The sequence below is a fragment of the Halichoerus grypus genome, chromosome 14 (genome assembly GCF_964656455.1).
Source record: "Halichoerus grypus chromosome 14, mHalGry1.hap1.1, whole genome shotgun sequence".
NCBI lineage: Eukaryota > Metazoa > Chordata > Mammalia > Carnivora > Phocidae > Halichoerus > Halichoerus grypus.
In genome coordinates this window covers 90,418,237-90,440,457 of record NC_135725.1, presented here as the reverse complement: position 1 = coordinate 90,440,457, position 22,221 = coordinate 90,418,237, and the positions used below count along the sequence as shown (strand labels likewise).

Genomic DNA, 22,221 nt, shown 5'->3' with positions numbered 1-22,221 from the left:
TTCTCAAGAACACATCTGGAGCAGTAAGGGATGCGCTCGAGGCCGCAGGACACTCTGGGACCTGGCGTCTGGGGTACTCCCAGCTGCTCTCACCCAACCTGTAAGAGGAAACTCTCCTCTGGCTCCGACCCCCGCAGTGAGACACCACTTTCTCCTTGGGAAAGTGTATTTGGTAAGAACAACTCCAGCTGAGTCCCAAATGGATGGGATCCAAACCCAAGGACAGTCTTCGCCCATCTGTGACCACGGACCAGCTTCCTCGCTGGTCACCAGTCATCAGCTCCAAGGCGAGACCACCCTGCCCCTGGCCACATCCTCTCCACCTCCAGCTTCTGCTGTCCTCGGCCAGAGAGAGGTGCTGGGCACCGGTTCAGCCTGCTGGACCCTGGGCTGGCTCACAGCTGCGAAAAGCCAGGTCATACCCTCTGGGGATGTCCCCAAGCACCCAGGGCCGGAGGGCAGTCCCGTGCTGCAGGTGTCACGGGCAGACGGGCAGGACCAGGGTCAGCTGAACCCAGTGCCGGGACCCCAGCTTTCCTCAGTGGCGGTGGGGGGGGCCCTCCTCGGGCCGCTCTGGTTACCGTGGGCAGCAATGGGGAGACACGGCTTGTCCCGGTTCCATCACCAGTCGTGCATGATCAAGGATGCCCAGCCTTGGGTGCAGGGCTGTGTCACACGTAGTCCAGAATCTCTGTCTCCATCTCATTGTCGCTGCCATCGGATGGCTTGAAGTCCTCCTCCTCCTCTTCCTCATCCTCCTCCTCTTCCCCAGACTCGTACGTCAGGGGCTCTTTCCCCCTGTCGGCCTTGGCTGGGCTGGAGAAGAGAGCTGGGGCCAGGAAACAAGGCCATGTGTGTCCCAGCACAGGCCTCCTGGGTGGCCCCCAGACCAGCTACTGCTGGCCTCAGCCTGAGAGAGGTGCCGGACAGCCCAGCGTCCAGAACAGCAATCAGGCTGCTGGAGGCCTATTTACGACGGGTGTCTGGGCTCAGGCCCCAGAGAAGCTGCCTGGGGAAGTACAGAGGGCCGGGGGGCCTGGCACTCTACAGCGTAACAAGCACTTCAGGGGAATACGGAAGCCAACAGCTTTGCAAGCCACTTCCCCACAGGAGGCTGGGTGGCTTCACGGGTCCAAGGGGCCCCGACAGTGTGCAGGACGTGCTGTGTGAGTGCTTTTTTCTGGGGAGAGGGTCCAGAGCCTCAAGCAGATTCTCAGATGGGGCCGGGTCCCAAATGAGGCTGAGAGCCCCTACTCCCGTCGGCTCCGTGGAGTCCAGCGGGGTCCGGGAGGAAGCCGTGAGAGGGGCCCTCTCGCTCACGCCCCCCCCCCGCCTCATCAGACCTGCAGACCAGCGAGTGCTCCCTTTCTCTCACATCGCCCTACCGCCGGCCAGTGGCCAGGGCTGCCTGGTCCTGGGAAAGGGGCAGCCCGTGGGGGGGTGACAGGCCCCCCACACCTGCTGCCCCAGCTCTCCCGGTGCAAGAAAACAGGCTGGACGCGCCCACAAATGGCTGGAAGAGGTAGGGGGGTGTCAGGGCACAAAGCGGTGGTTCCAATGGCGGCGCCAGCCCTGCTCCAGCCCTGCGCCAGCCCTGCTCCGGCCCTGCCCCAGCCCTGCCCTCCGGGCCTGTCTCCACCCAGGGAGAGGCAGGCAGCCTGGGGGATCTGGCTCCTCGGGGGATGATTCCACTTGGGTGTAATTTCTCGGGGAGCAGGGCCTTTAGGGATACTTGCTCTGTCCCAGAGCAGGGCCCCCTTCACCCCGAGCGCTCTCACCAGGCCTCTTGGAGCGGATGGTCTGCCGGATCATGAGGGACATCGTGTCCCTCAGGTCATCACTGGTCTTGGGGAGGCACCAGCCATCTCGCTCCGTGCAGCAGTTCTCAGCCCCGTCGTTGCGGTGAATGATCCTCTGCAACCTGGGGGTCGGGACACAGCGTTTCAGGATGGGCTTCTGCCGACAGGTGCCGTGAGGGTCTGGCAGAGGCGGGGCAGTGCTGGGAACAGTAACACTGGGACAGCCATGCAGAGGGCCGAGCGCAGCACTGAAGAACACCCATGGAAGCCGGCCCCTCGCGGCGGGGGTCCTGACTGGTGTGGCCCCTGCCTCCAAGCTGCACAGACGGTGGGGGATGGCCACGCGAACTTTCCTGCGAAAACCCCGGGCTCTCACCTGACTCGAGCTGCGTCTAACGAGCTCCCGTCTCTCCCCATCCCAGCGCCCCCCACCCCCTTTTTAAGAACAACTGGCTGAGAGGCTGGGAGGTCACTAGGACTCCAGTGTCGGCCAGGAGACTCAGGAACCGTGTCCCGAGCCTCCATGTGGGCGACGGAGGAGGGGGCCACAGGTCTCCGCCCTGCCCAGCGCGGCGGATCGGGGGGTGCGGCCCAGGCAGACCCCGGAAACCGCTCCCGCGGGCCACGAGGCAGACGGAGGTGCCCCCAGCCCCCGCCGCCCAAGCCAGGGCTTCCCACCAAGGCCGAGAGCCAGTGGAAGAGCAGCAGGGAAGGCCTTGGTCCAGAGCCCCACCATCCCCCACCCCGACGCCTCAGGGTCCCTCATACGTACTCTTCCACGTTCAAGTCACATAACTGGTAGAACATCTGTCGATAGGGTGGCAAGGCCCCCTCCCGGAAGACGTAGACCGAGTCCTGGGCAGAGGACAGCAGGACAGGACAGTGCGTTGGAGCTCGGAGCTCTCCCCGGCCGGTCCGCACCTGGCGGGCCTGGCTCCCCACCGCCCCCCGGATTCAGGTGGTGCAGACAGGCCAGGGGCCAGGAGGAGGCGTGCAGAGGCTCCAACGCCCCTGACTCTAGGACCACGAGCCACGTGGCCAGCCACGTGTTACGGCATGGGCTGTCACGCCAGCTTTGTGAGCCTTCTGCAGTCTGCCCTCATCCCTCGCCACCTCCTATCAACTGGTCCTGTTCTGTGGCTTCCAGACGCCCCCTGCTGAGGAGCAGGGCTTACCGGGTGTCTGTTTTCTAGAGGGAGGGATGGTGGCCTGAGTGAGAGTGCTTGAGGAGGGAGGACGGCCACGGAGGCGAAGACGTGGCTGCCCTCCTAAGAGGACACCGATGGTGCCTGTCTCCGTGCCCCTCCGTGCCCCCCTGCATGAGGCAGCCGAGCCGGGGGGGGAGGGGGGAACCAGACAGCCCAAGTGGGTGGAAGGCCCATAGACTCCCACCTTCGGGTGTGCCGAGGACCCCGCGAGCCTGTGAGGGGTCCTGGGACTTGGCTGCCAGCACCCCGCCCCGCCCACAGCGGGGGGCCCGCGGTCTGCCGTGGCTCCACACACTCCTGCGCACCCCAGCCGGCCCATCCGGGCAGCGGCCACGGGCTCACAAAAGGCAGCCACGCACAGCTGCTGGTGTCACCTGTCCCTCTTGGAGACATGCCCAGATGGTCCTCAGTGCCCACTGCCCACACCGAGCTCTCACCGCGCTTCCCAAGGCCGTCCTGGAAGGCACCGGTGGGCAGAGCTGCCCGTCAAAGCCCTTCCCGGTGGCCCAGACCAGGGACTCTGGGAGTGAGTGTGTGCCCAGCCTGCCCGTGGGGGGTGCCTCCTCTCCCCCGTCCACTGCACCCTCAACCGGGTGGGCGACTGCTCTCCTCTGGGGCTCAGGGGGCACCCACCTTGAGCTTGTACTTGTTGGAGGTCGATTTCCGCGTGCCGGCCATCCCCGACGGGCCCAGGCCCTGCTTCAGGTCATGCATGGTGACAAGCTGGCTGGCTGCGGGGGGACAGCAGCAGTACTTTGGAATACAGGGGGACGTTTCTCCCCACCCCTCCCTGGCGCACTGGCCGGCAGCGCCCTGGAGCGGCCCCTTGGGAAGCCCCACCGCACCCCACAGTCCAGATGCCCACCTTCCTCGCGTCTCTGTGCGGGCAAATCAGTCCCGATCCCGCAGGGCGAGCAGAGCACTTACGCATCTTTTTGACGGTGATGGGAAGGCTGTAGTTGTAGGTGCTGCGCTTGGCCTTGACGGGCATGTCACTCGGGGCGTAACCTGCAGGCGAGGAAGGGCGTGTCGGGCACAAGGGGGCGCAGAGCCCCTTCTCGCAAACAGAACTGGCTTTGCACTATCGGCGTGCCAGGGTTCCCTGGGGCAGGCTCCTGAGAAAGGGACGCCAGGCCCCCCCGCACCAGTTGTCAGCAGGCACCATTCCAGCGCCAGCCACACAGGACCGCGTGGAGTGGCTCACCGCGGGCCCAGGGACTGGACGCGGACGGGGTGCCTGGCCCCCACCGCAGGAGCCCGAGTAAGTGGAATAACTGAGTGGACGAAGAACGGGTTCAGTAGCTTGAGGGCCAACGGTGGAGCCAGGACTCAAGCTGGGACCCTCATTTCTACGCTATTCTGCAAAGACCTCACCAAGGAGCAAAGGCTTTTTCGTCTTCACCACATGGATACATTCTTATTTCAAAAGAGAATGCTAGCAGCAGAAAGCAATTAAGAGAGAGAAAGATAGAAAGACAAGGTTTTAGTAATTTTTACCGTATTTCATTCCACAACGGATTCGGAAATCAAGGACTTGATAAATCTTGGCGTCTGGGTTTTTTCGGGGATCGTACCCATATCGGATCCACAGGCTTCTCCAGGGCCCTGTTATCTGGAGACAAAAGGCAGGAGTGTGAAGTGGGGCCAAGGCCAGTCCCTGGCTCCCTCAGGGATGCAGGGCCGGGACGGGGCAGCTGAACACCCCGAGAGCTGGGGACACAGCTCTGGAACCCCACCCCGGCTCTGCTGTGTGCGGTTCTTGGGCAGGTCACTTGGCCTTTCTGAGCCTTGGTCTTCCTGCTGGAGGTGAGAGGAGCCCCCTTTCCCATCGCTTCTGTGAGGATTACAAGAGGTGATGCCCCAGGAGCCTTTACCACGCCGCCTGGCACACAGGAAGTGCCCAGGGAGCGTTTCCGCCATCCCAACGGGTGGTACTCCTGAGGTCCTTATGTCTAGAAAGCCAATGCTAAAAGACAACGGGTCTCGGAAGTCTGGGGTCCGAGCACAGGAGGGATGAGCCTTCCTTGTGCCCCCACCTCGTGCCCCACCTGTCATCACCATCATGGTCACATCTCAGGCTTGCCTCCCCAGGGCTCCATGCGGGGACCCTTGGCAGGTAGGATGCCTTCCTCCAGCGCCTTTGGGAAGCTCAGTAATGACACCTCATCCCCAAGCCCTTCTGGACTGAGCCCAAGGTGGATCTGCCCCTCCTACCCCCACCCCCACTCAACCCAGGTAGAATGAGCCAAGGCTGGTGGCCCTGTGGTTAGGGGGCCTGGGTTCTGCAGCCTAACAGGCTGGGGTCCCAAGTGGCTCTGTCATGTGCTGGCTAGAGGACCTTGGCACATCAAGTCACCTCTCTGAGCCCCGGCTCTGCCTCAGAGGTAAGAAGAGAATCCTGCTGCCACCCCCCAGGGAGGGGAAAAAGGATATAATAGGTACACAGCACTTAGCCCCCGCACCTGGTCCTTAGAACATTCTTAATATGAGATCATTTAAAAATGTATAATCTCTGGAGCGCCTGGGGGGCTCAGTCGTTAAGCGTCTGCCTTCGGCTCAGGTCATGATCCCAGGGTCCTGGGATCGAGCCCCGCATCGGGCTCCCTGCTCAGCGGGAAGCCTGCTTCTCCCTCTCCCACTCCCCCTGCTTGTGTTCCCTCTCTCGCTGTGTCTCTCTCTGTCAAATAAATAAATAAAATCTTAAAAAAAAAAAAAGTATAATCCCTTTATTTAAAAGTTACATAATTACTCCCTAATCCTAAAATCATTCCAGTACGGCTAGCGTTACTAGGAGGCCGTGGAGGGCCTTCCTGGGGCTGTAATAAGCCGCCTGGGGGGGGGGGGGTTGCCGGGACAGGGCCACCTGCTGTTGCCGTAGCTCTGAGAGGTCAGATTAGCTATCAGGGCGCCCCTGGTGGGAACCAAGGCAAGAGGCTGGGCACTCACCATGTAATAGGCCACGAAGGGCAGCAAAACCTTGAGTTTGTCAGGGTGGACGCTGATGTTGGCCTTGACAGCGTTTCGTGACCAGATGGGACGGATTTCAAACAGCTGGGGAGTCAAGGCAGAGACTGAAATGAGCACCAGCAGCTTCCCACCTGCCTGGCTCAGACTCCCCAGCATGGTCTGGTCCCCAGCACACCCTTTGGGAGAGGAGCTGGTGGAGAGCAGGGCAAGGAGCAGCCTCTAGGAACTGCTGCACGCATTCGCTGGTCCCTGCCTTCTGAAGCGGGGACTGCACACCCAGCCTGGGTCAGGTGTGGCTGCAGGGCCTGGACATCCTGAAATGACCACGAAGGACACGGTCTCTGTCTTCATGCAGCTCACAGGACGGTGGGGGAGGCAGACGACCAAAGGAGCCAGAGCAGGGCCAAGAGGGGGACATGCCAGAGTTCTGGGACCCTGAGCCCCAACCTAGAGGGTGGAGTCTCAGTTGGGATGTCGTGAAGGCTGAAGGGGACGGCCTGGCCCAAGGGAGGACTGCAGGAGGCCAGTGTGGCTGGAGCACGGGGGGTGCCGGGGGGCCAGGCCAGGGACTGGGCTGTGTCTGGAGGACTAGCAGGGCCCTCGGATAGTGGTCCCCCATGGCTCCCCTCCAGTGACCAGTGACTGCTGGAAACCGGTCAGGTGTCCACACAGTCTCTTTAAGAAATAACCACCCCCCCTCCAAGGGAACAGTCGGCTTCAGCAAGGGCTGAAGCTCACGAGCTCACTCACGAGCCTCCGTGAGTAGCAATGTGGCCTCCCTGAGAACCTGCCGTCCATGCCTGTGCAGGCATGAGCAACAGGGGCCCCTGCTGGCTCCTCCCAGGACCTGCCAGCCGGGGCGCAGGAAGGCCGCTCTGTCCCCTCCAGCACTAACGGGATAAAGCATCAGGGGGCATACGGTAGGTACTCCATCTGGTTTCTTCCCACCGGTGATGGATAAATGAAAGTTTCCTGAACCCCAGAGCTCCACTGTGAAGTCACGAGCAGACAATGCACCGACTGCTTCCCACCCCTAAGGGACCTCTCAAGAAAATTCTAAGAAGTATTTTCAACCTTGGGAATGTAGGGCTTATACTGGCGTGGCTTTGAGATGTGACATCTGGAGACAAAACGTTCCCATGTGCCGATGAGCCAGTTTTAAAAAGTCAGTACAGCCATTTGCAGAACGAGGGAAGGGCCCCGCTGGGTAAACGGGAGGTGGTCAGTGCAGAGGTGGGCCCCGGGCTCGGGCTCACCTTCCTCAGCTCCTCCTCCACCTTCCGGTCCAGGGGGTTGGTGGAGATCCTCCTCCACGTCTGGACTGCAGCCTCCAGCGGCTGCGTGGGCACCTCATCATCCTCAAAGTTGACAAAGATGGCATTGTGGGGGCGCCGGGCCCTGCTCAGGCCAATCAGGTTCTCGCCTGAGACGGGGGGGTTGTTGTAGCCTTCCCTGCGGCAGAGAGAGCTGGGGTGGGATGGAGCACCTCCAGGAGGACCCCAGGCACAGGCCTGCCGGACCAGGCAGCGAGCCCACGAGTGGGTGCCTTTCCCCGGACTCCGGGTGACGGGCTGGAGGAGAACCTTAGCGCCTGTGTTCTCCGGCTGACGGCCGGGCAGGGGCAGAGGCAGCGGCTGCTGCCGACAGCTCAGAGAGGCCCTGGGGCCCAGAGCTCGCAAGCCGGGAAGCCAAAAGCGGTGCGGCTGCTGGTCTCAGAACCGCACCGCGTCACCCAGGGCACCGGACAGCCCGTGAGAAACGGAAAACCGTCAGGCAGGGGTGGGGAGGGAGGTGAGGCGCGGCGACACAGGACACGCTCGGTCAGTTATCAGGCAACACCCACCCTTACTGATGCTTACGACTCACTGCCTTAAGCCTCAAGACAACCTTATGAGGAAGGAACCAATTTCCTACGAAGTAACTGACAGCAGCTAGAAACCTACCTAGAGTCAGAGCTTACACGGACAGAGCTGGGACTCTGGGCCCTGTGAACCCCGTCCTGCCACCCTCTGACAGAGCATGTTTGGCCCAGAAGCATCTGGACAACAGCTGGGTGAAGAGAAGACGGACATTACTGAACAGCACCGTCCTGCAGCACAGGGGTCAGAAGTGAGGGTTCTAGCGCCGGCTACGCTCAGGCCTCCTCTGCCGGCGCCAGGCCAAGGTGCTCAGGTGGTTACCTCATTAAGGTGGGATGTCAGGGCGCCTGGGGGCTCAGTTGGTTGAGTGTCTGCCTTTGGCTCAGGTCATGATCTCAGGGTCCTGGAATCAAGCCCCCCATCGGGCTCTCCTCCCAGTGGGGGTCTGCTTCTCCCTCTGCCCCTCCCGCAGCTCGTGCTCTCTCTCTCTCATAAGTAAATAAAAAAATCTTTAAAAAAAAGTTGGATGTCAGAAATGTCCAGAAATGTCAAGCTTATACTAAAGCAGGGAGGACAGTCTCAAGAAGCCCCACAACCCATCAGGAGCGTCAATAATTATCACCACACGGCCAATTCTGTTTCATCTGTACCCCACTCCAAACGCACGAAATTATTTTGAAATATGTTTTTTCACCTTTTTTAAAAGGATTTTTAAAAAGATTTATTTCAGTGGGGGAGGGCAGAGGGAGAGGGAGAGAGTCTTAAGCAGACTCCGTGCTAGTGAGGAGCCTGACAGGGGGCTCGATCTCACAACCCTGAGATCATGACCTGAGCGGAAACCAAGAGTCAGATAGATGCTCAACCAACTGAGCCACCCAAGCACCCCTTGAAATACATTTTAAAGTATGTCCTGGACATCACACATTTTCATTCAGGTGATTATTACCTTTTATTTATTTCATTCTATTTTTTTGAGGGGGGAGGGGCAGAAGGAGTGGGAGAGAGAGAATCTTAAGCAGGCTCCACTCCCATCTTGAACCCAAAGCAGGGCTCGATCTCATGACCCTGAGATCATGACCTGAGCCGAAATCAAGAGTCAGACGCTTAACCAAATGAGCCACTCAAGTGCACCCAGGTGATTACTACCTTTTAAATTTGTTTCCATTCTACCTTAATTTTCTACAAGAGTAGAAACCATCTGCATATTTATAAAGGACACGTTGGAAAACAAAATTACAAAGACAAGAGCAAGTTTGTGCCTTTTTTGTAAAGTGACCCCATCAGAAACCACCCCGAACAGGTGTAATATTACCCTGTCTTCAAAGACATCCCCAAGACCCTGAAGAGCCCCCAGAGGGAAGGCCCCGGTGGCTCACTCCACCCCAGGAAGTCCACTGCCAGAGCAGCAGCAACGGGTGGGCCTGCCAGGGCCTGTCACCACAGGGAAAGGGCTCCTTGGCCGCCTCGCCGACTCCCCCACTAACTTCCTCAAGGAGGAGGGACCCCTGTCAGGCCAGCCTCCCAGCCTCTCCTCTGCCCACGGTCTTACAGGAGGCTCAACTTCCCTGGACCCATGGAGGGGCCAGCAAGGCTGCGACCCGACCCCCCGCCCAGCCCTGGCGTACCCAGGAAGGCCAGCAGAGCAGAAAAATCGATAGTAGCCCTGGGAAAAAAGGCAGGTTCTTTCCATTTGCTGGAACATCGATAAACCACATGGGGAGGAAAAAAGGGCCTGTGGTCCAAGGGCAGCCAGCCTTCCTCCCTTGTCCCTCTCCCAGAGGCCGGGGAGCAGCTGCCTACGGGTCCCACAGGACAGAGGGGTGACTCAGCTGCTCCAGCCCGTACCAGGGCTCAGCAGCGCAGAGGGGTCTAGTTTCCCTTATGTATTTTTGTGTCTGTTTCTGACTCTGAGGGGAAATAATCAAAGCATTTCAGAAATATGCAAATCGTCTCTCTCCCACCTAAAACTCCTGTGCGGAGTATCACACACGCAGAAAAACCCGTCACCCCACGTGGAGGGCTTCGGCCAGGAGAGGTGTGGCCCAACCTTATCCACTTACACAGTTCTGTCATACTCTGCCCCTGGAACCACCACTCGCTCCTGTGGTCAGAAAGGGCTGGGGAGGGGGCCGCGGATTCAACAGGCCTGAGCACCGCGAATGGAAGCTGCCAGGCGGCCTGCTTCTGGCTGGGGAAACTGAGGAAGGACTGGCACCGGAAGGCGCAGGGGAAGCCGGTTCTCTTGCTCGTCCTGGCAAGAGTGCGGCAGGTTCGTGGATGGGCATGGGGCATGCTTTCTCGACGATGCGCTGGGAAGCTGAGGCTGGGCAGGTGTGGCAAGCGGGGGAGAGGTGCCAATCGCAGAAGCTGGTGCCACAGCTGGGCCTCCGCTGGAGCGCTCGCTCTACTTTGGGCTGTGTTTGGAACTCTCCGTATTTTTTGAAGGGAAGAGAACAATACACCTTCTCCTTAGGATCAAATCTAAGCCCCTCACCATGGTCTGTGAGACCTATCGCTCTCCCAGGCTCCCTCTTCAACCACTCCTTCGCAGGCGCCAGTCCCCTGGTCTAGAATGTTCTCCCTGGATTTTCATGTGCCTGGCTCTCTCATCACTCAGGTCTGTTTCAAATGTCAGCCCTTCTGAGGGCCCTGAGCCCTCACCCCACTCCCTGCCCCTTACAACCCACATCCCTTTTATCTCCTCTAAGACATGCATCTGGCCACGGGTCCATTGCTCCCTCCTGGTTCACTCATGCTCCATCCAGCTCCCCACCCAGCCCAGCGTGGACCTCGTCTGTTCTCTGCTGATGCAGGGCTCCAAGGAGTGCCCCAGGGCCATGACCCGTGGTCAGCACTTGTTGATGAAAACATTTAGTGAGGAAAGAGAACATTCTCATCCTCCCACCCCTCTACAGATAACTGCTCTGGGCCCCATCTTCCAGATTTTTCTAGGTTTCTATTGTCATGCCACAATTTATTTTTATATCACAGAATGTGCTCCTACACCTGCTTTTTTCATAGAGGAAGGTACCCTGGGCAAGTGCCACATCAATCCACGAGCCTGCTCTCACATGCTGCATGGTGTTCCCTGGCCTAGAAGGACCATAAATTCATTAGCCACATCCCAATTAATGGACTTGTTTATTCTATCAAGCTCTGCCAGGCACTCACTGTTCTAAGTATTTCAAGGTACATACTTTTGGGCATGAGCCTTCCGAGTCTTAAGGTGACATCCTGATTCCCTCTCTGTAGAGTGGGAGCTTTGAGCAAGGTCTATGTCACCGGGTACGCTGCTTCTGGGGGCACAGGGGCCACGGGCTTGCAGAGCCAGCAGCACTAACTGCCTGACTCAGGAGTGGTGGAGTGGAGCCTGGGACCCAGGCCCTCTGACCCCAGGGCCCTTGCTCTGAACCCTGATGCTGCAGGGGCCGGGGGGTGGAGGGGCTTACCGGTGCTGCGTCTCTGGTCGATAGAAATAGTCCACTGGGGTGTCCAGCCGAGAGAAGATGGGTGGGGGGATGTAGAGCGGCAGCTCTTGGTGGAAGAAACTCTCCTTCTCAGGCTTGAGCATGAGCACTTTGTCATACATGGACATGTGCCTGCCGCCAGCCTCCGTGTGCACAGCCAAGTACTGGAAGTCGGACATTCCTGGAAAGAGGCGGCCAGATGGCAGACACCCCATTACACCCTCGAGGAACTGGCGGCTGCTGCGCATCGACACCCACACGTTCTCGAAGGTGCCAAGGGAACCGTGCAGCGCGCCATGGGGGTGGGAGCTGAAACAGCACCCTCGGGAATACTTCTGTGCATGCGACTCTGCGCACTTGGGAGTCTCCCGGAGGGGCTGGGGGAGGAGGGGGCGGTGTGGTGCCTGAGGGTCCAGTCTAGTCAGCGCTTCTTGAAACGTAGAGTGCACGACTCACCTGGGACCTAGCTAAAGACTCTGGGATGCTGCACATCAGACAAGCCCCCAGGACCGGCGCTGCTGGCGGGGACGGAAGGTGAGCGGCGGGGTGCCGGCTCAAGCAGACAGATGGAAAATGCATCACGGGAAGACCTCGCACCAGGAAGGACTGCCCTCTTTGGGGAGCACCGCATGCCACCAGAACGATTGACGTTCAAAATGCCCAGCTCAGGGGTCCCTGGTCCTGGTTTCGTCCCGTTCCACTTTCCGGCCCCTCTTCTCCATCTGTCCTCTCTGCAGATTCTCCTAGACCTGCAGCTGACACTGCATTCCTAAGGCTCACTAGTAATCTACCAAGTGCCTCCTGCGTGCGCGAACTGGCCCTTTAACGGCATCCCCCGGACCCCAACCCTTCGCGAGGGCCTGAGGAACCCAGGGTCCCACACTGGATGGAGAAGTGCCCGAGGCTGAGGGAAGCTGAGCACCTGCCCAAACAAACTGGCTCTTTCTTACTTACCCGCCCCACCACACCCCTTACCACCCCTCACTGGGGTTCCCCATGGGCAGCAAACTGATTGAGGACCCCAGGGAAGACACCCAGTTGGCTAAGAGTTCAAAGGAACATGAGGTCCCAAGGGGCTGAGGTGATCTGGGAAGGCTTCAGAGGAAAGGCAAGACGAGCACCAGTCAAGACTCAGAGAAGGTTCCAAAACACTGAGGGCCAAAAATTGGAGACCTGCTAACCAGTTTTATTTGGCCCTACATGATGGCCTTAAAAATTAGGGGATTATTCATAGAACGTCAGCTTTTCGTAAGAATGCAGGAGATGGAGCAGCAATGGGCCCCCAGTCCATTGAGAGCTGTTGCATGGAGGGAGGAACGGGTGCCTCTTGGATGGGGCCTGCACTGTCCCGCTCTGCTCATCCTCTGCCCGTCATTCCTGGGCATAGACTGGCCCCCTTCACTGCGTGGATGACCCACAGAGCACCTGCAGGAATGTGGACGCAGGTCCTAAAATAACCCAACGCAGTAAGTTGCAGTTACCTTGAAATTTGTAAATGGTGGAGATGGTGCCAAGTATCTCTATGTCAAATGTGACCTTGGGGTGGGGCTCGGGCCCCGGCACCTCCCTCTGCCGCCGGGTCTTCCTCCTGATCCGGAGCAGCAGGCTGCTGGTACTGAAGCGGTTGGCGCACACTGGGTGGCAGTAAGGGTCCTTGGGCCGGAAGTACAGCTCCAGCCTCTTGGTGGGGTCTGCGTAGATCTGTGGCGAGGCCAAGGAAAACAGTGACCAGCGGGCAGCTGAGCAGCTGGCAGAGAGCTGTCTCTCGCTCCACAAAAGCCTGATAGTGACCCAGCTGACAAAGGGAGGCCAGGGGGCTCATGGTTCATTCTGAGCTTTTAATTCTCAAAAGACCCATTTTTCCAACCCAAGTATCTTAGTTTTTATCTAGTGGGGAAAATGAGGATAGTCTCTTCCTTCCAAGAGGCTGGAAAGCTAGAGACGATAACCGCCAGCTAAGTAGAGCACCCCCACCCAAGGGCCGGTTCAGCGCGGGGACTCATGCGCCTCCCCTGGCGACGTTCCGTGGCAGTCTTCTCACCCCGAGTCTTCCAGGGAGGAACCGAGGCTGGCAGGGTGGAGTGGCTTGTCTTGACCTTCCTACCCGAGGCACTACCTGCCCAAAGGGTCTTGCTATTCAGTCTCACGTGCAAATGTTTCCAAGTCCAAAGGAACTGAAATCAATTAGTAACAAGCACTTTGGCTCTGACTAGCGTCACTTACCCTTTCCAAGCCTCCGTTCCTTCTCCTTAAAGTGGAGATACGAACTGTACCTACTCACGGGATTGTAACAATGATTAAATGAATCACTGAATTGCTGACTGTGCAACACGCTGTCTGGTGTCTAGCTCGTGGTGAACACTCTACACGAGTCATGCACCCACGAGTGCTTGCCCCGCACAGAGTAGGAGGGACAGAGTAAGTGTCAGCCGTGTGCACATGAAAGCCCAACAATGCTCACGGGGCCAAGAGCGTCTGCCTTCTAGCTTGCTGGCTCCCCAACACTAAGGACACAGCCTGGCCCTTAGGAGATGCTCAGGAAACATCGAGGGAAAGAAGGTTAAAAGGAGCCCCAACCTTCAGGAATCCCCTCTCACGAGACACGCATCTATGAGACCGTGAGGCTGGGAATGACCCCAGCTGTGGGCCTGGCAGAGAAGGTGCACAAGCAGCATGAACGGGACGAATCAATGGCCAGTCTCTTCCAAAAGGCTCACACTGTAGTCGGATACAAATATCCCTGGGGTTAGTGAGAGCAAGGGTCCTGTCAATGCCGAGGTAGAGTGAATAAGTCAGAAGACTAACTGGGCCTCTATGGCATCCTGTGCTTAATGACAGGTTTTCAATATTCATTAAGCATGAGGAAGCAGCAGGTTAAGAGTTCAGACTTCAGAGGGGAGACATGCATGAGTTCAAATCCCCACTGTACCACGTGAGAGTTTGTTTGACCCAACTTTTCCTACCTGAGTCTTCATCTGAAAAAAGGGAAAAATGGTACCTAACTCCCTAGGTTGTTGTGAGGATTCAGTCATGCATCTGACAAATATTTTGGAAGAAGGTACTATTAAAGATGTTAGGACTGCAGGAGTAAACAAGAGAGACAAGGTACTGCTCTCATGGAGTTTACAAGCTGAGAGCAAGTGGCCAAGACAGACAATAAAACGTATTAAAACATAATTTCAGATTGGAATTAACAGGTCGGGGCTCCCGGGTGGCTCAGTTGGTTAAGCATCTGCCTTTGGCTCAGGTCATGATCCCGGAGGTCCTGGGATCAAGCCACTGCTCAGCAGGGAGCCTGCTTCTACCCCCCCCCAACCGCCCTCCCCCCATGCACGATCTCTCTCAAATAAATAAAATCTTTAAAAAAAGGGAATTCATAGGTCGAGAAGGCAGATACACACTACCAGAGGCCACTTTGATTAGGGTAGTCAGAGGACTCCCTATGGAAGAGACATTTCGAGATCTGGTGCATGTAAATCACCTCCCCTGAGCCTTGCACCAGGTAAGAAGTCATCCCAGCTCCCTCATTTTCCCGGAGACCTTGAACAAACTGCCTCGGTTTCCTAGTGAAATGCGGACAATGCCCTTTGCTACCTGGCAGGGTTCTAATGAGGATAGAATGTAAGTAAATCACCTGGCACCGAAGAAGTTGATGGTCATTACCACCTTTATTTTTTTTTTTTTTTTAAGATTTTATTTATTTGACAGAGAGCACAAGCAGGGGGAGCAGCAGAAGGAGGGAGAGAGAAGCACACTCCCCGCTGAGCAGGGAGCCGGACGCTGGGATCATGATCTGATGCTTAACCGACTGAGCCACCGAGGTGCCCCCCATTACCACCTCCAACCCCAACAACACAACACCCGGTCCCCTCTCCTGTTAGTCAACGATTCTTAATCTCCCGCGCCTGGGTCCGCTCCTCTGTGAATGAGGAAGTGGCAGCCCAGCACGTCGCGGGGGCTGTGGCTCCCCGGATCCCCGGAGGAGGGGACGGACAGGACACGCCGCCCCTCCCCGGGTCTCCACTACAGCCTTTTCCCGCGGCTCCCAGGGAAAAGCAGTCCTCGCAGGCGCGGAGGCCGCAAGTCCCCGCCCACTGGCCGCCCCAGAGCCCGCCCCGAGTTCCGTTGCCAAGGAAACCACACCTCCCCGGGTGGTCCCGCCCCTCCGGCCGAGGTCCCGAGACTCGGTCTCTCCCGCGGTCCCGGCCACGCCCCCTATCCCGCTCCTCACCCGGGAAACGCCCTCCTCGCCGCCCAGAGTCCGCAGCATCTTGGACACGTCGCGCACCACGCCTGGGTACTCCACGCACACCATGCGCCGCTCGCGCCGCAGATCCACGGGGACCGCGATCCTCGGCCCCGCGTCAGCCGCCGCCGTCGCCGCCGCCGCCATCCCTGCCAGTCTGGCCCGGCCCGCCGCGGTCCGTCCCTGCGGGCGCTCCTAGCGGCCTCGCCGCAATGGTTCCGCGAAAGAATCGTTCCGGGTAGCCTCGCCGCTCGAGTTTCTCTACATCCCTGGGCTCAGCGAAACTCGAGGCCTCTGAAAGCAAAGGCCCGAGGTCAGACCCCCAGGCTTCGAGGTGAAGGACCGCCTGGTCCTCACTTTGGGGTTTAAAAAGAAGAGGGTAGCTCGAGGGGCGGGGCAAGGGCTTGTCGCTCTTAGCAACCCGCGAAGGACCCGGAGGACTGTGAGACACCGCCCAGCTCTCGATTTCAGCCAATGAAAACCCGAGGGCCGACGAAGCGTCAGGGGGAAGCCTGCTTCCTCCCCTTCTCTCGCTAGCGCGTAGATTTCAGCCAATGAGGAAGCAGAGCTGGGCCGGGTCCCCGCCCCTTTCTAGGGCTCCTTCCAATGACGGCTCGGGGGCGGGCTCGAGGCACACTTCCGTCCCGCCTTCGGGTGTGGGACGATCCCGGGGCTGAGTAGATTTCCGGCCGACATCGGCCGAGGGGTTTCCGCGGGTCTCTGACCCTGGTCCTGCCGGCCGCTCGGGGAAGGCTTTTCCCGCGGCGCGCGGAGGCAGATGCGAGCGTGAGGAAACCGCTTCGAGTGCTCGCCCCACCTCCACGCACAGAAAACCCCGAGGCGCCCTCGGCCGCGGAGCTCGGGGAGGAAAGTGGGCGTCCGTCCCTCGTTCCTTAGTTATCGAGCGCGTGCTATGTGGGGACAGAACTGTAGGGAGCAAAGTGGGGGACACGAGGGGTCGGAGGTCGACGTAGGCCAGATGGAGCCTAAGAGTTGGGTGTGCCTCACGGTGGGCGCTCTGAGTGCGATGCTGAGTCCCTGCGGGGTTTTACACCTGGAGCGCACGACCTGACTTGTGCGGGTGAAACACTGTCACCGTAGGGAATGGGTCGGGGGCCAGGGGTGGGGGGAAGCAGGCTCGGATGCGGACGCCCTGCGAGGCTTCGCGCGGCCAGGGACGTGGTCGTGAGGATGGGAAGAACGGGTTGCATTTGAGAATAAGAGGAGATAAAAATCAGAGCAAGGGCCCCTTGGACGTGGGTACCCCAACTTCCTGATGGCGCGAGCCAAGCTACTCATGCTGTTTGACAAGGTCCGAGTATGGGCGACGATCCTGAAAACGGAGACTCCACAGCTGGCTCCCGCTGTTCTCTTTCATTTTGTTTATGGCAATCTTTGTAATTGTGGGAATATTTCTGGGCTGGCTCCTGCTGTTCTTTTTCCTTTTATTTATGGCAATCTTTATAATTGTGGGGATATTTCTGGGGTTTCATGATAAAGTGACTACTCATCTTAGTTACGCCTATCTAAGCGATCATAATGAAGCTAATTCCACGAAGAATTAGTTTCTATAGAACAAAATAACAAGACGGTCACGCTCTGTCTGGCACCTTTCTCTTTGCGTACTGTTTTTTAGTTTTAGCGAAAGCCAATAAGCGGAAATCAATAAAGGTCATGTTAATCATTACAAAGGAAAAATGAAAGAAGACTTTGTCTGTGATCCAAAAAATGATCTAAGATTATCTCAATTGTAAAAAAAAAACATAATCACATGTTACGAAAGTATGGAAAAACAAAAATATCCTAACATATAAATAAAGTTCCTCCGAGGCTGTCAGCAGGAGATGCTTGCAACCTGATCCTGTGTCTGTGTGTCCTCATTCGCCGACGCCGTCCTTTCCTACGAGAGACCCACCCCGGCTGGAGCTGGACTCCGGCATTCTGAGATGATTTCAGAATCAAAAGAAGACTTCGTTGTTCCAGATGGATGTAAGAGGGCTGAATCATCGGCTGCATTGGCCATTAAATGGATTTTTATTTTTATTTTTTTTAAAGATTTTATTTATTTATTTGACAGAGATACAGCGAGAGCAGGAACACAAGCAGGGGGAGTGGGAGAGGGAGAAGCAGTCACCCCACCGAGCAGGGAGCCCGATGCGGGGCTCGATCCCAGGACCCTGGGACCATGACCTGAGCCGGAGGCAGACGCTTAACGACTGAGCCACCCAGGCGCCCCTAAGTGGATTTTTAAAAGGAAAATCTGTAAACTGAGTGTGAACGTAGATCATTATAATTGGAAGGCCCAGCCAGGAGCCCCAAAACTGAAAAAGGCCCCCCCTGACAGGAATCAACCAGCAGCAGCTGATGCATGAGTGGAAGGAACCACAGACTCACCAGCATGTGAGGACTTGGCAGTCCCTGACCTGCCTCTCTGGCAGGAACTGGGGCATCTTCTGTCACCAAAGAAGGTTCTATGCAGTGAGGCTGGGATAATTCTCCGGAATTTTTCATGCCTTGAGATGAAATTAACTTCAGATTTCTTGTGTCCTTTTGTTCTCATTCCATGCTCACCAAGCAGTCTTCTGGTGGTTTGTTTAATTTTCCAGGAAGGAGACTCTAAAGAACAGATATGTATTGTAAACTAATAAATTGGTGTATTTACATCAGACCCCTGTGAGTTTGGTACACATGAAGTAAGTCAGTCCTGAATCCTGGCTGGGGATCCTCTTCTATGGGGGGACCTGGGATGGGAGGTTATTGATTCTGTTAGGGGAGGGCAAGGAAGGCTTTGGGAAATGTTTTCTTTTCTTTTCTTTTCTTTTTTAAAGATTTTATTTATTCATTTGACAGAGAGAGAGCATGAGCAGGGGGAGCAGCAGAGGGAGAGGGAGAAGCGACTCCCTGCTGAGCAGCAGGGAGCAGGATCTGGGGCTCGATCCCAGGAATCTGGGATAGTGACCGGAACAGAAGGCAGATGCTTAACCAACTGAGCCACTCAGGCGCCCCTGGAAAATGTTTCCTTTGGGCCCCAGAATCTGAATATTCCTTTCTGGGCCCCTGGGTCAGTCTGGGAAGCACACAGTAGGTGTTTACTATTCCCCAGCCGGGACTAGATTGTCCCTGCGCCTTTGGAATTGGAGAGGAGTAGTGTTCACTTTTGGCCACCAGATGGCGACAGAGCGTCCTAGCAGGCAACACCGCCACCTGGTGGTCATCGGTGCCCGTGACACCTGGAAGAAGGCGAAGCAGCCGGGGAAGGAGGAGAGGTGGGAAGGGGGCCCAGGGAACAGATCCTCCCAAGAGTCCTGTGCTGGGCGGGGGTCAGCAGCCTGCTTCTGATCTCGTCCGACCGCAGGGAGGCCGCGCCTCTTTCCCAACACACATATACGCACGCCCGGGTCCGGGAACCCTCCTGCACAGTCCCCCCACTGGCAGGCGATGGGGCCCCGGGCAATGGGGCTCATCCAGGGGCTTCAGTTTCCTTTTAGCTACAAGCGGGACAAACTGTTGCCGAGTACATTGGCCTTCCTAGTCAACTTGGTATTCCAAAGCAAAATTAAACTAAATGCGCACAGGAGAGCATTTAACTAATTTAATTCAATTTAATTTAACTGATCAAAGGTTCTTCATAACTAGCGTTTATGTTGCCAAGTTAAATATTTTCAAATACGTGCCAGGCAGAGGTAAATTTACAATGAAGCTAATAAAATTTAAACACCAGGGCCCCTCGATTGCAGGTACCTTTTTTTCCCGAGGCTCTGGGAGGTGCCTTATGCTTGTGTTCACACAGGCATATGTTTTTATAAAATTTTTTAAAAGTAAGATATTTCAACTGCAATTGGTTAAGACTTCTGTCTCTTTCTACCTAGCCCGCCCTCCATCACCCTTGCCCTTGTGTTGGGAGGCATCGAAGTGGTCACAGGCATTTAAGGGATTTGACAAAAGGAAGTCCAGTTGGGGGTACATTCCGTTTGGATTGCATGGAATCCGTGTGTGGTCTGCAGTCACATCCGTGACTATTGCTGGCCATCCTCTGTGGGAATGGCTTCCAGGAATACACACTCTCCCGCCTTCTGTGACACCTACCGGTGTCGCGATATGAAGATCCGGGGCCAAAGGTAGTACAATTGTCAGAGCCAGAAGCTAGTCTGGAAAATTCCTTCAATTAGCAGACACAAGCAGAGGAAAGTAAAATGTACAGCCACTTTGGAAGAAAGTATGGCAGCTCCTCAAAAAATTAAACCTGGAATGACCACATGATCCAGCAATTCCCCTTCCCAGTGTATACCCAAAGGAATTAAAGGCAGGGTCTCAAAGACATATTTGTACACCCATGCTCATAGCAGCGTTATTCACCATGGCCAAAAGGCAGAAGCAATCCAAGTGTCCATCAACACATGATGGACGAACAGAATGTGGTCTGTCTATACCATGGAATATTACTCAGTCTTAAAAAGGAAGGAAGTGTTGACAAGTGCTACACCGTAAATGAAGCTTGAGGATGTTGTGCTATGTGAAATAAGCCAGCGACAAAAAGACAAATACTGTATCATTCCACTTATCTGAAGTACCTAGAGCAGTCGAGTTCATTGAACCAGAAAGTTGAGTGTTGGTTGCCAGGAGCTGGGGGAGAAGAGGGAGTGGAGAGTTAGTGTTTAACGGATCTCGAGTTTCAGTTTGCAGGATGAACATATTCCGGGGCCGGCTGGTGGTGACGATCGCAGGACAGTGAGTGTACCTAAAATTACTGAGCCACACACCTAAAGATGGTTAAGATGGTAAATTTTACGTTCTGTGGATTTCACAATTTTTAAATGTAAGCAGAGAAGTTGGTTCTCATCAACGCTTAGAATGGAAGTTCTCTATCAAACTGTGATAACGTAGACTAAACAAGTATAAATGTAACGTACATTTCTGTTTAGTTTTAATGGGAATCGCACAAAACAGAATTTACCGGAATTCTGTGTAGGGCTCAACTCTGTAGAGGGACTATGGAGAGCCAGCACGTCTGGGTGCAAAGTAGTGTGCTTTGTGCTCTCCAGCACTTCTGATCTCTGTTTCGCTACGGCATTCTCAGTACTAAGTTGTAAAGCTGAGAAAAGGTGTTCTAACTAGCAATAACAGAAGCTGAATTTTGATCAGCCATGCTGAAGACTTTCCATCCTCTCCGTAGAAAATGATGTTACAAATAATTGTTGGGGCGCCTGGCTGGCTCAGTCAGAAAAGCGTGCACCTCTATTCTTGGGGTCGTGAGTTCAAGCCCCACATCAGCCGTGGAGCCTGCTTAACTACAAAAAGAAAAAAAAAAGAAAGTGCCATCTTGAAAAAAAAATTGAATCAAGATTATTGTTGTATGAGGAGGCGAACGAAGAGTATGTAGCCAAAATATGTGGGAAAAGGTGTTCTAGAGAGATGCCCAGCCGTTAATTAGTATAATTTTTTTCCTGGATACTTGGATGTCATATAGAATTATTTATCATTTGTTATGCTTTATTCCCCTCCTTCTAAATAGTGATTTGCTTTTACACCTAATTTTGTATTCTTAATGCTGTTTTCTTTGGTGTAAAGAAGGATCTTACCATCGTGTACGCTTCCAGCCCCCCCAAATCTCAGAACTGCCCCGAGCTGTTTCACTGTTATGTGGGAGCATGTGGTCTTTCACAACTTTCTAAATCCTAACTCAAAGTGAAACTTCTCGGGATGCCTGGGTGGCTCTGTCAGTTAAGCATCTGCCTTTGGCTTAGGATCCTGGGATCGAGTCCCGCATCGGGCTCCCTGTTCAGGGGGGAGCCTGCTTCTCCTTCTGCCTGCCGCTTCCCCTGCTTGTGTGCTCTCTCTCTCTCTCTCTGACAAATAAATTAAATCTTAAAAAGAAAAAAGCAGAACTTCTCTTAGGGTCTTTTCAAAGTCTGTATTGCCCGTCAGGATGTCCCCTCTATTCCCTCCCTCCCCTCTGTTCCATCTCTCCCTGTCCTTGTCCTGGTCCCCTCACTTGAAAATGTATCCAAAACAGCCATTGTGATTGTTTTCCTCAGTCCAGGAGTTCTTCAGAAGTCTCTTGCTCGATATCCAAAAATTGGGGAGTTTTAAAATTATCCTTCCTGTTCTTGACTTCTAGCTTAATTTCACAGTAGTCAGGGTACATCTGAAAAGAATGTGGCAGGTACGATGTCTTATATCCTTCCTGGGTGTACATGCGTGTGCGCACGCACGCGTGTGTGTGTGTGTGTTCATCTGCTCAGTCTATAAGGGATGTGTTAAAATTCCCCACTGTAATCATGACTGTGCCTAGTCTCCTCGCAGGTTCGTAATTTTGCTTTGTTTCCGACTGAGGTCCGTGTTTTTGTGTACGTGTAAATTTAGAAATGTTACACGCGCCCGGCAAATGGGTCTTTAATGGTCATGAAATGTTCCTCTTCATCTCTAGAAAAGTCTAAATTGTCACTACGAGAGGTTTGTTTTGGTTCACATTTTCCTGATGTATATGGTTTTCTATTGTTTCACTTCCAGTGTTTCCGCACGCTTCAATTTTTGTCTGCCTTTTGCAAGCCAGATGGAGTCTGCTCTTCCTCCTGCCTCATACCCTCTGTCTTTGAAGTGGAGTATTTAATTGTTTTATATTTAATGCACTGCTGATCTATTTGGGTGGAAATCTTTTATATTCCTATCTGCCCC

At 55.6% G+C, this 22,221-nt stretch overlaps 1 protein-coding gene across 2 annotated transcripts; it reads right to left on the bottom strand.

Moving 5' to 3' along the window:
* Positions 1–148: 148 nt before the first annotated feature.
* Positions 149–15,954, bottom strand: GTF3C5 (general transcription factor IIIC subunit 5). Of its 2 annotated transcripts, none has more exons than XM_036108079.2 (11): positions 15,532–15,946; positions 12,782–13,001; positions 11,283–11,481; positions 7,231–7,426; positions 5,954–6,058; positions 4,505–4,619; positions 3,935–4,015; positions 3,641–3,738; positions 2,572–2,654; positions 1,779–1,921; positions 149–829 (listed from the first exon to the last, which is right to left on the bottom strand). In XM_036108079.2, the coding sequence occupies exons 1-11, from the start codon at positions 15,691–15,693 to the stop codon at positions 672–674; spliced, it is 1,560 nt and encodes a 519-aa protein (XP_035963972.1). In that variant the 5' UTR covers positions 15,694–15,946; the 3' UTR covers positions 149–671. The 2 variants fall into 2 exon arrangements, with proteins under 2 accessions (XP_035963972.1, XP_077918105.1); XM_078061979.1 differs by having other exon boundaries at positions 688–1,513; positions 15,532–15,954.
* Between the last annotated feature and the right edge of the window lie 6,267 nt (positions 15,955–22,221).

Excerpts from the sequence above, each read along its gene's own strand:
- GTF3C5 (XM_078061979.1), bottom strand. The coding sequence starts at position 15,693 with ATGGCGGCGGCGGCGACGGCGGCGGCTGACGCGGGGCCGAGGATCGCG. Across the intron at positions 13,002-15,531 it reads GCGAGGAGGGCGTTTCCCGG|ATCTACGCAGACCCCACCAA; the intron begins GTGAGGAGCGGG and ends GCCTCGCCACAG. Across the intron at positions 6,059-7,230 it reads TGGAGGAGGAGCTGAGGAAG|CTGTTTGAAATCCGTCCCAT; the intron begins GTGAGCCCGAGC and ends TTGACTCCCCAG.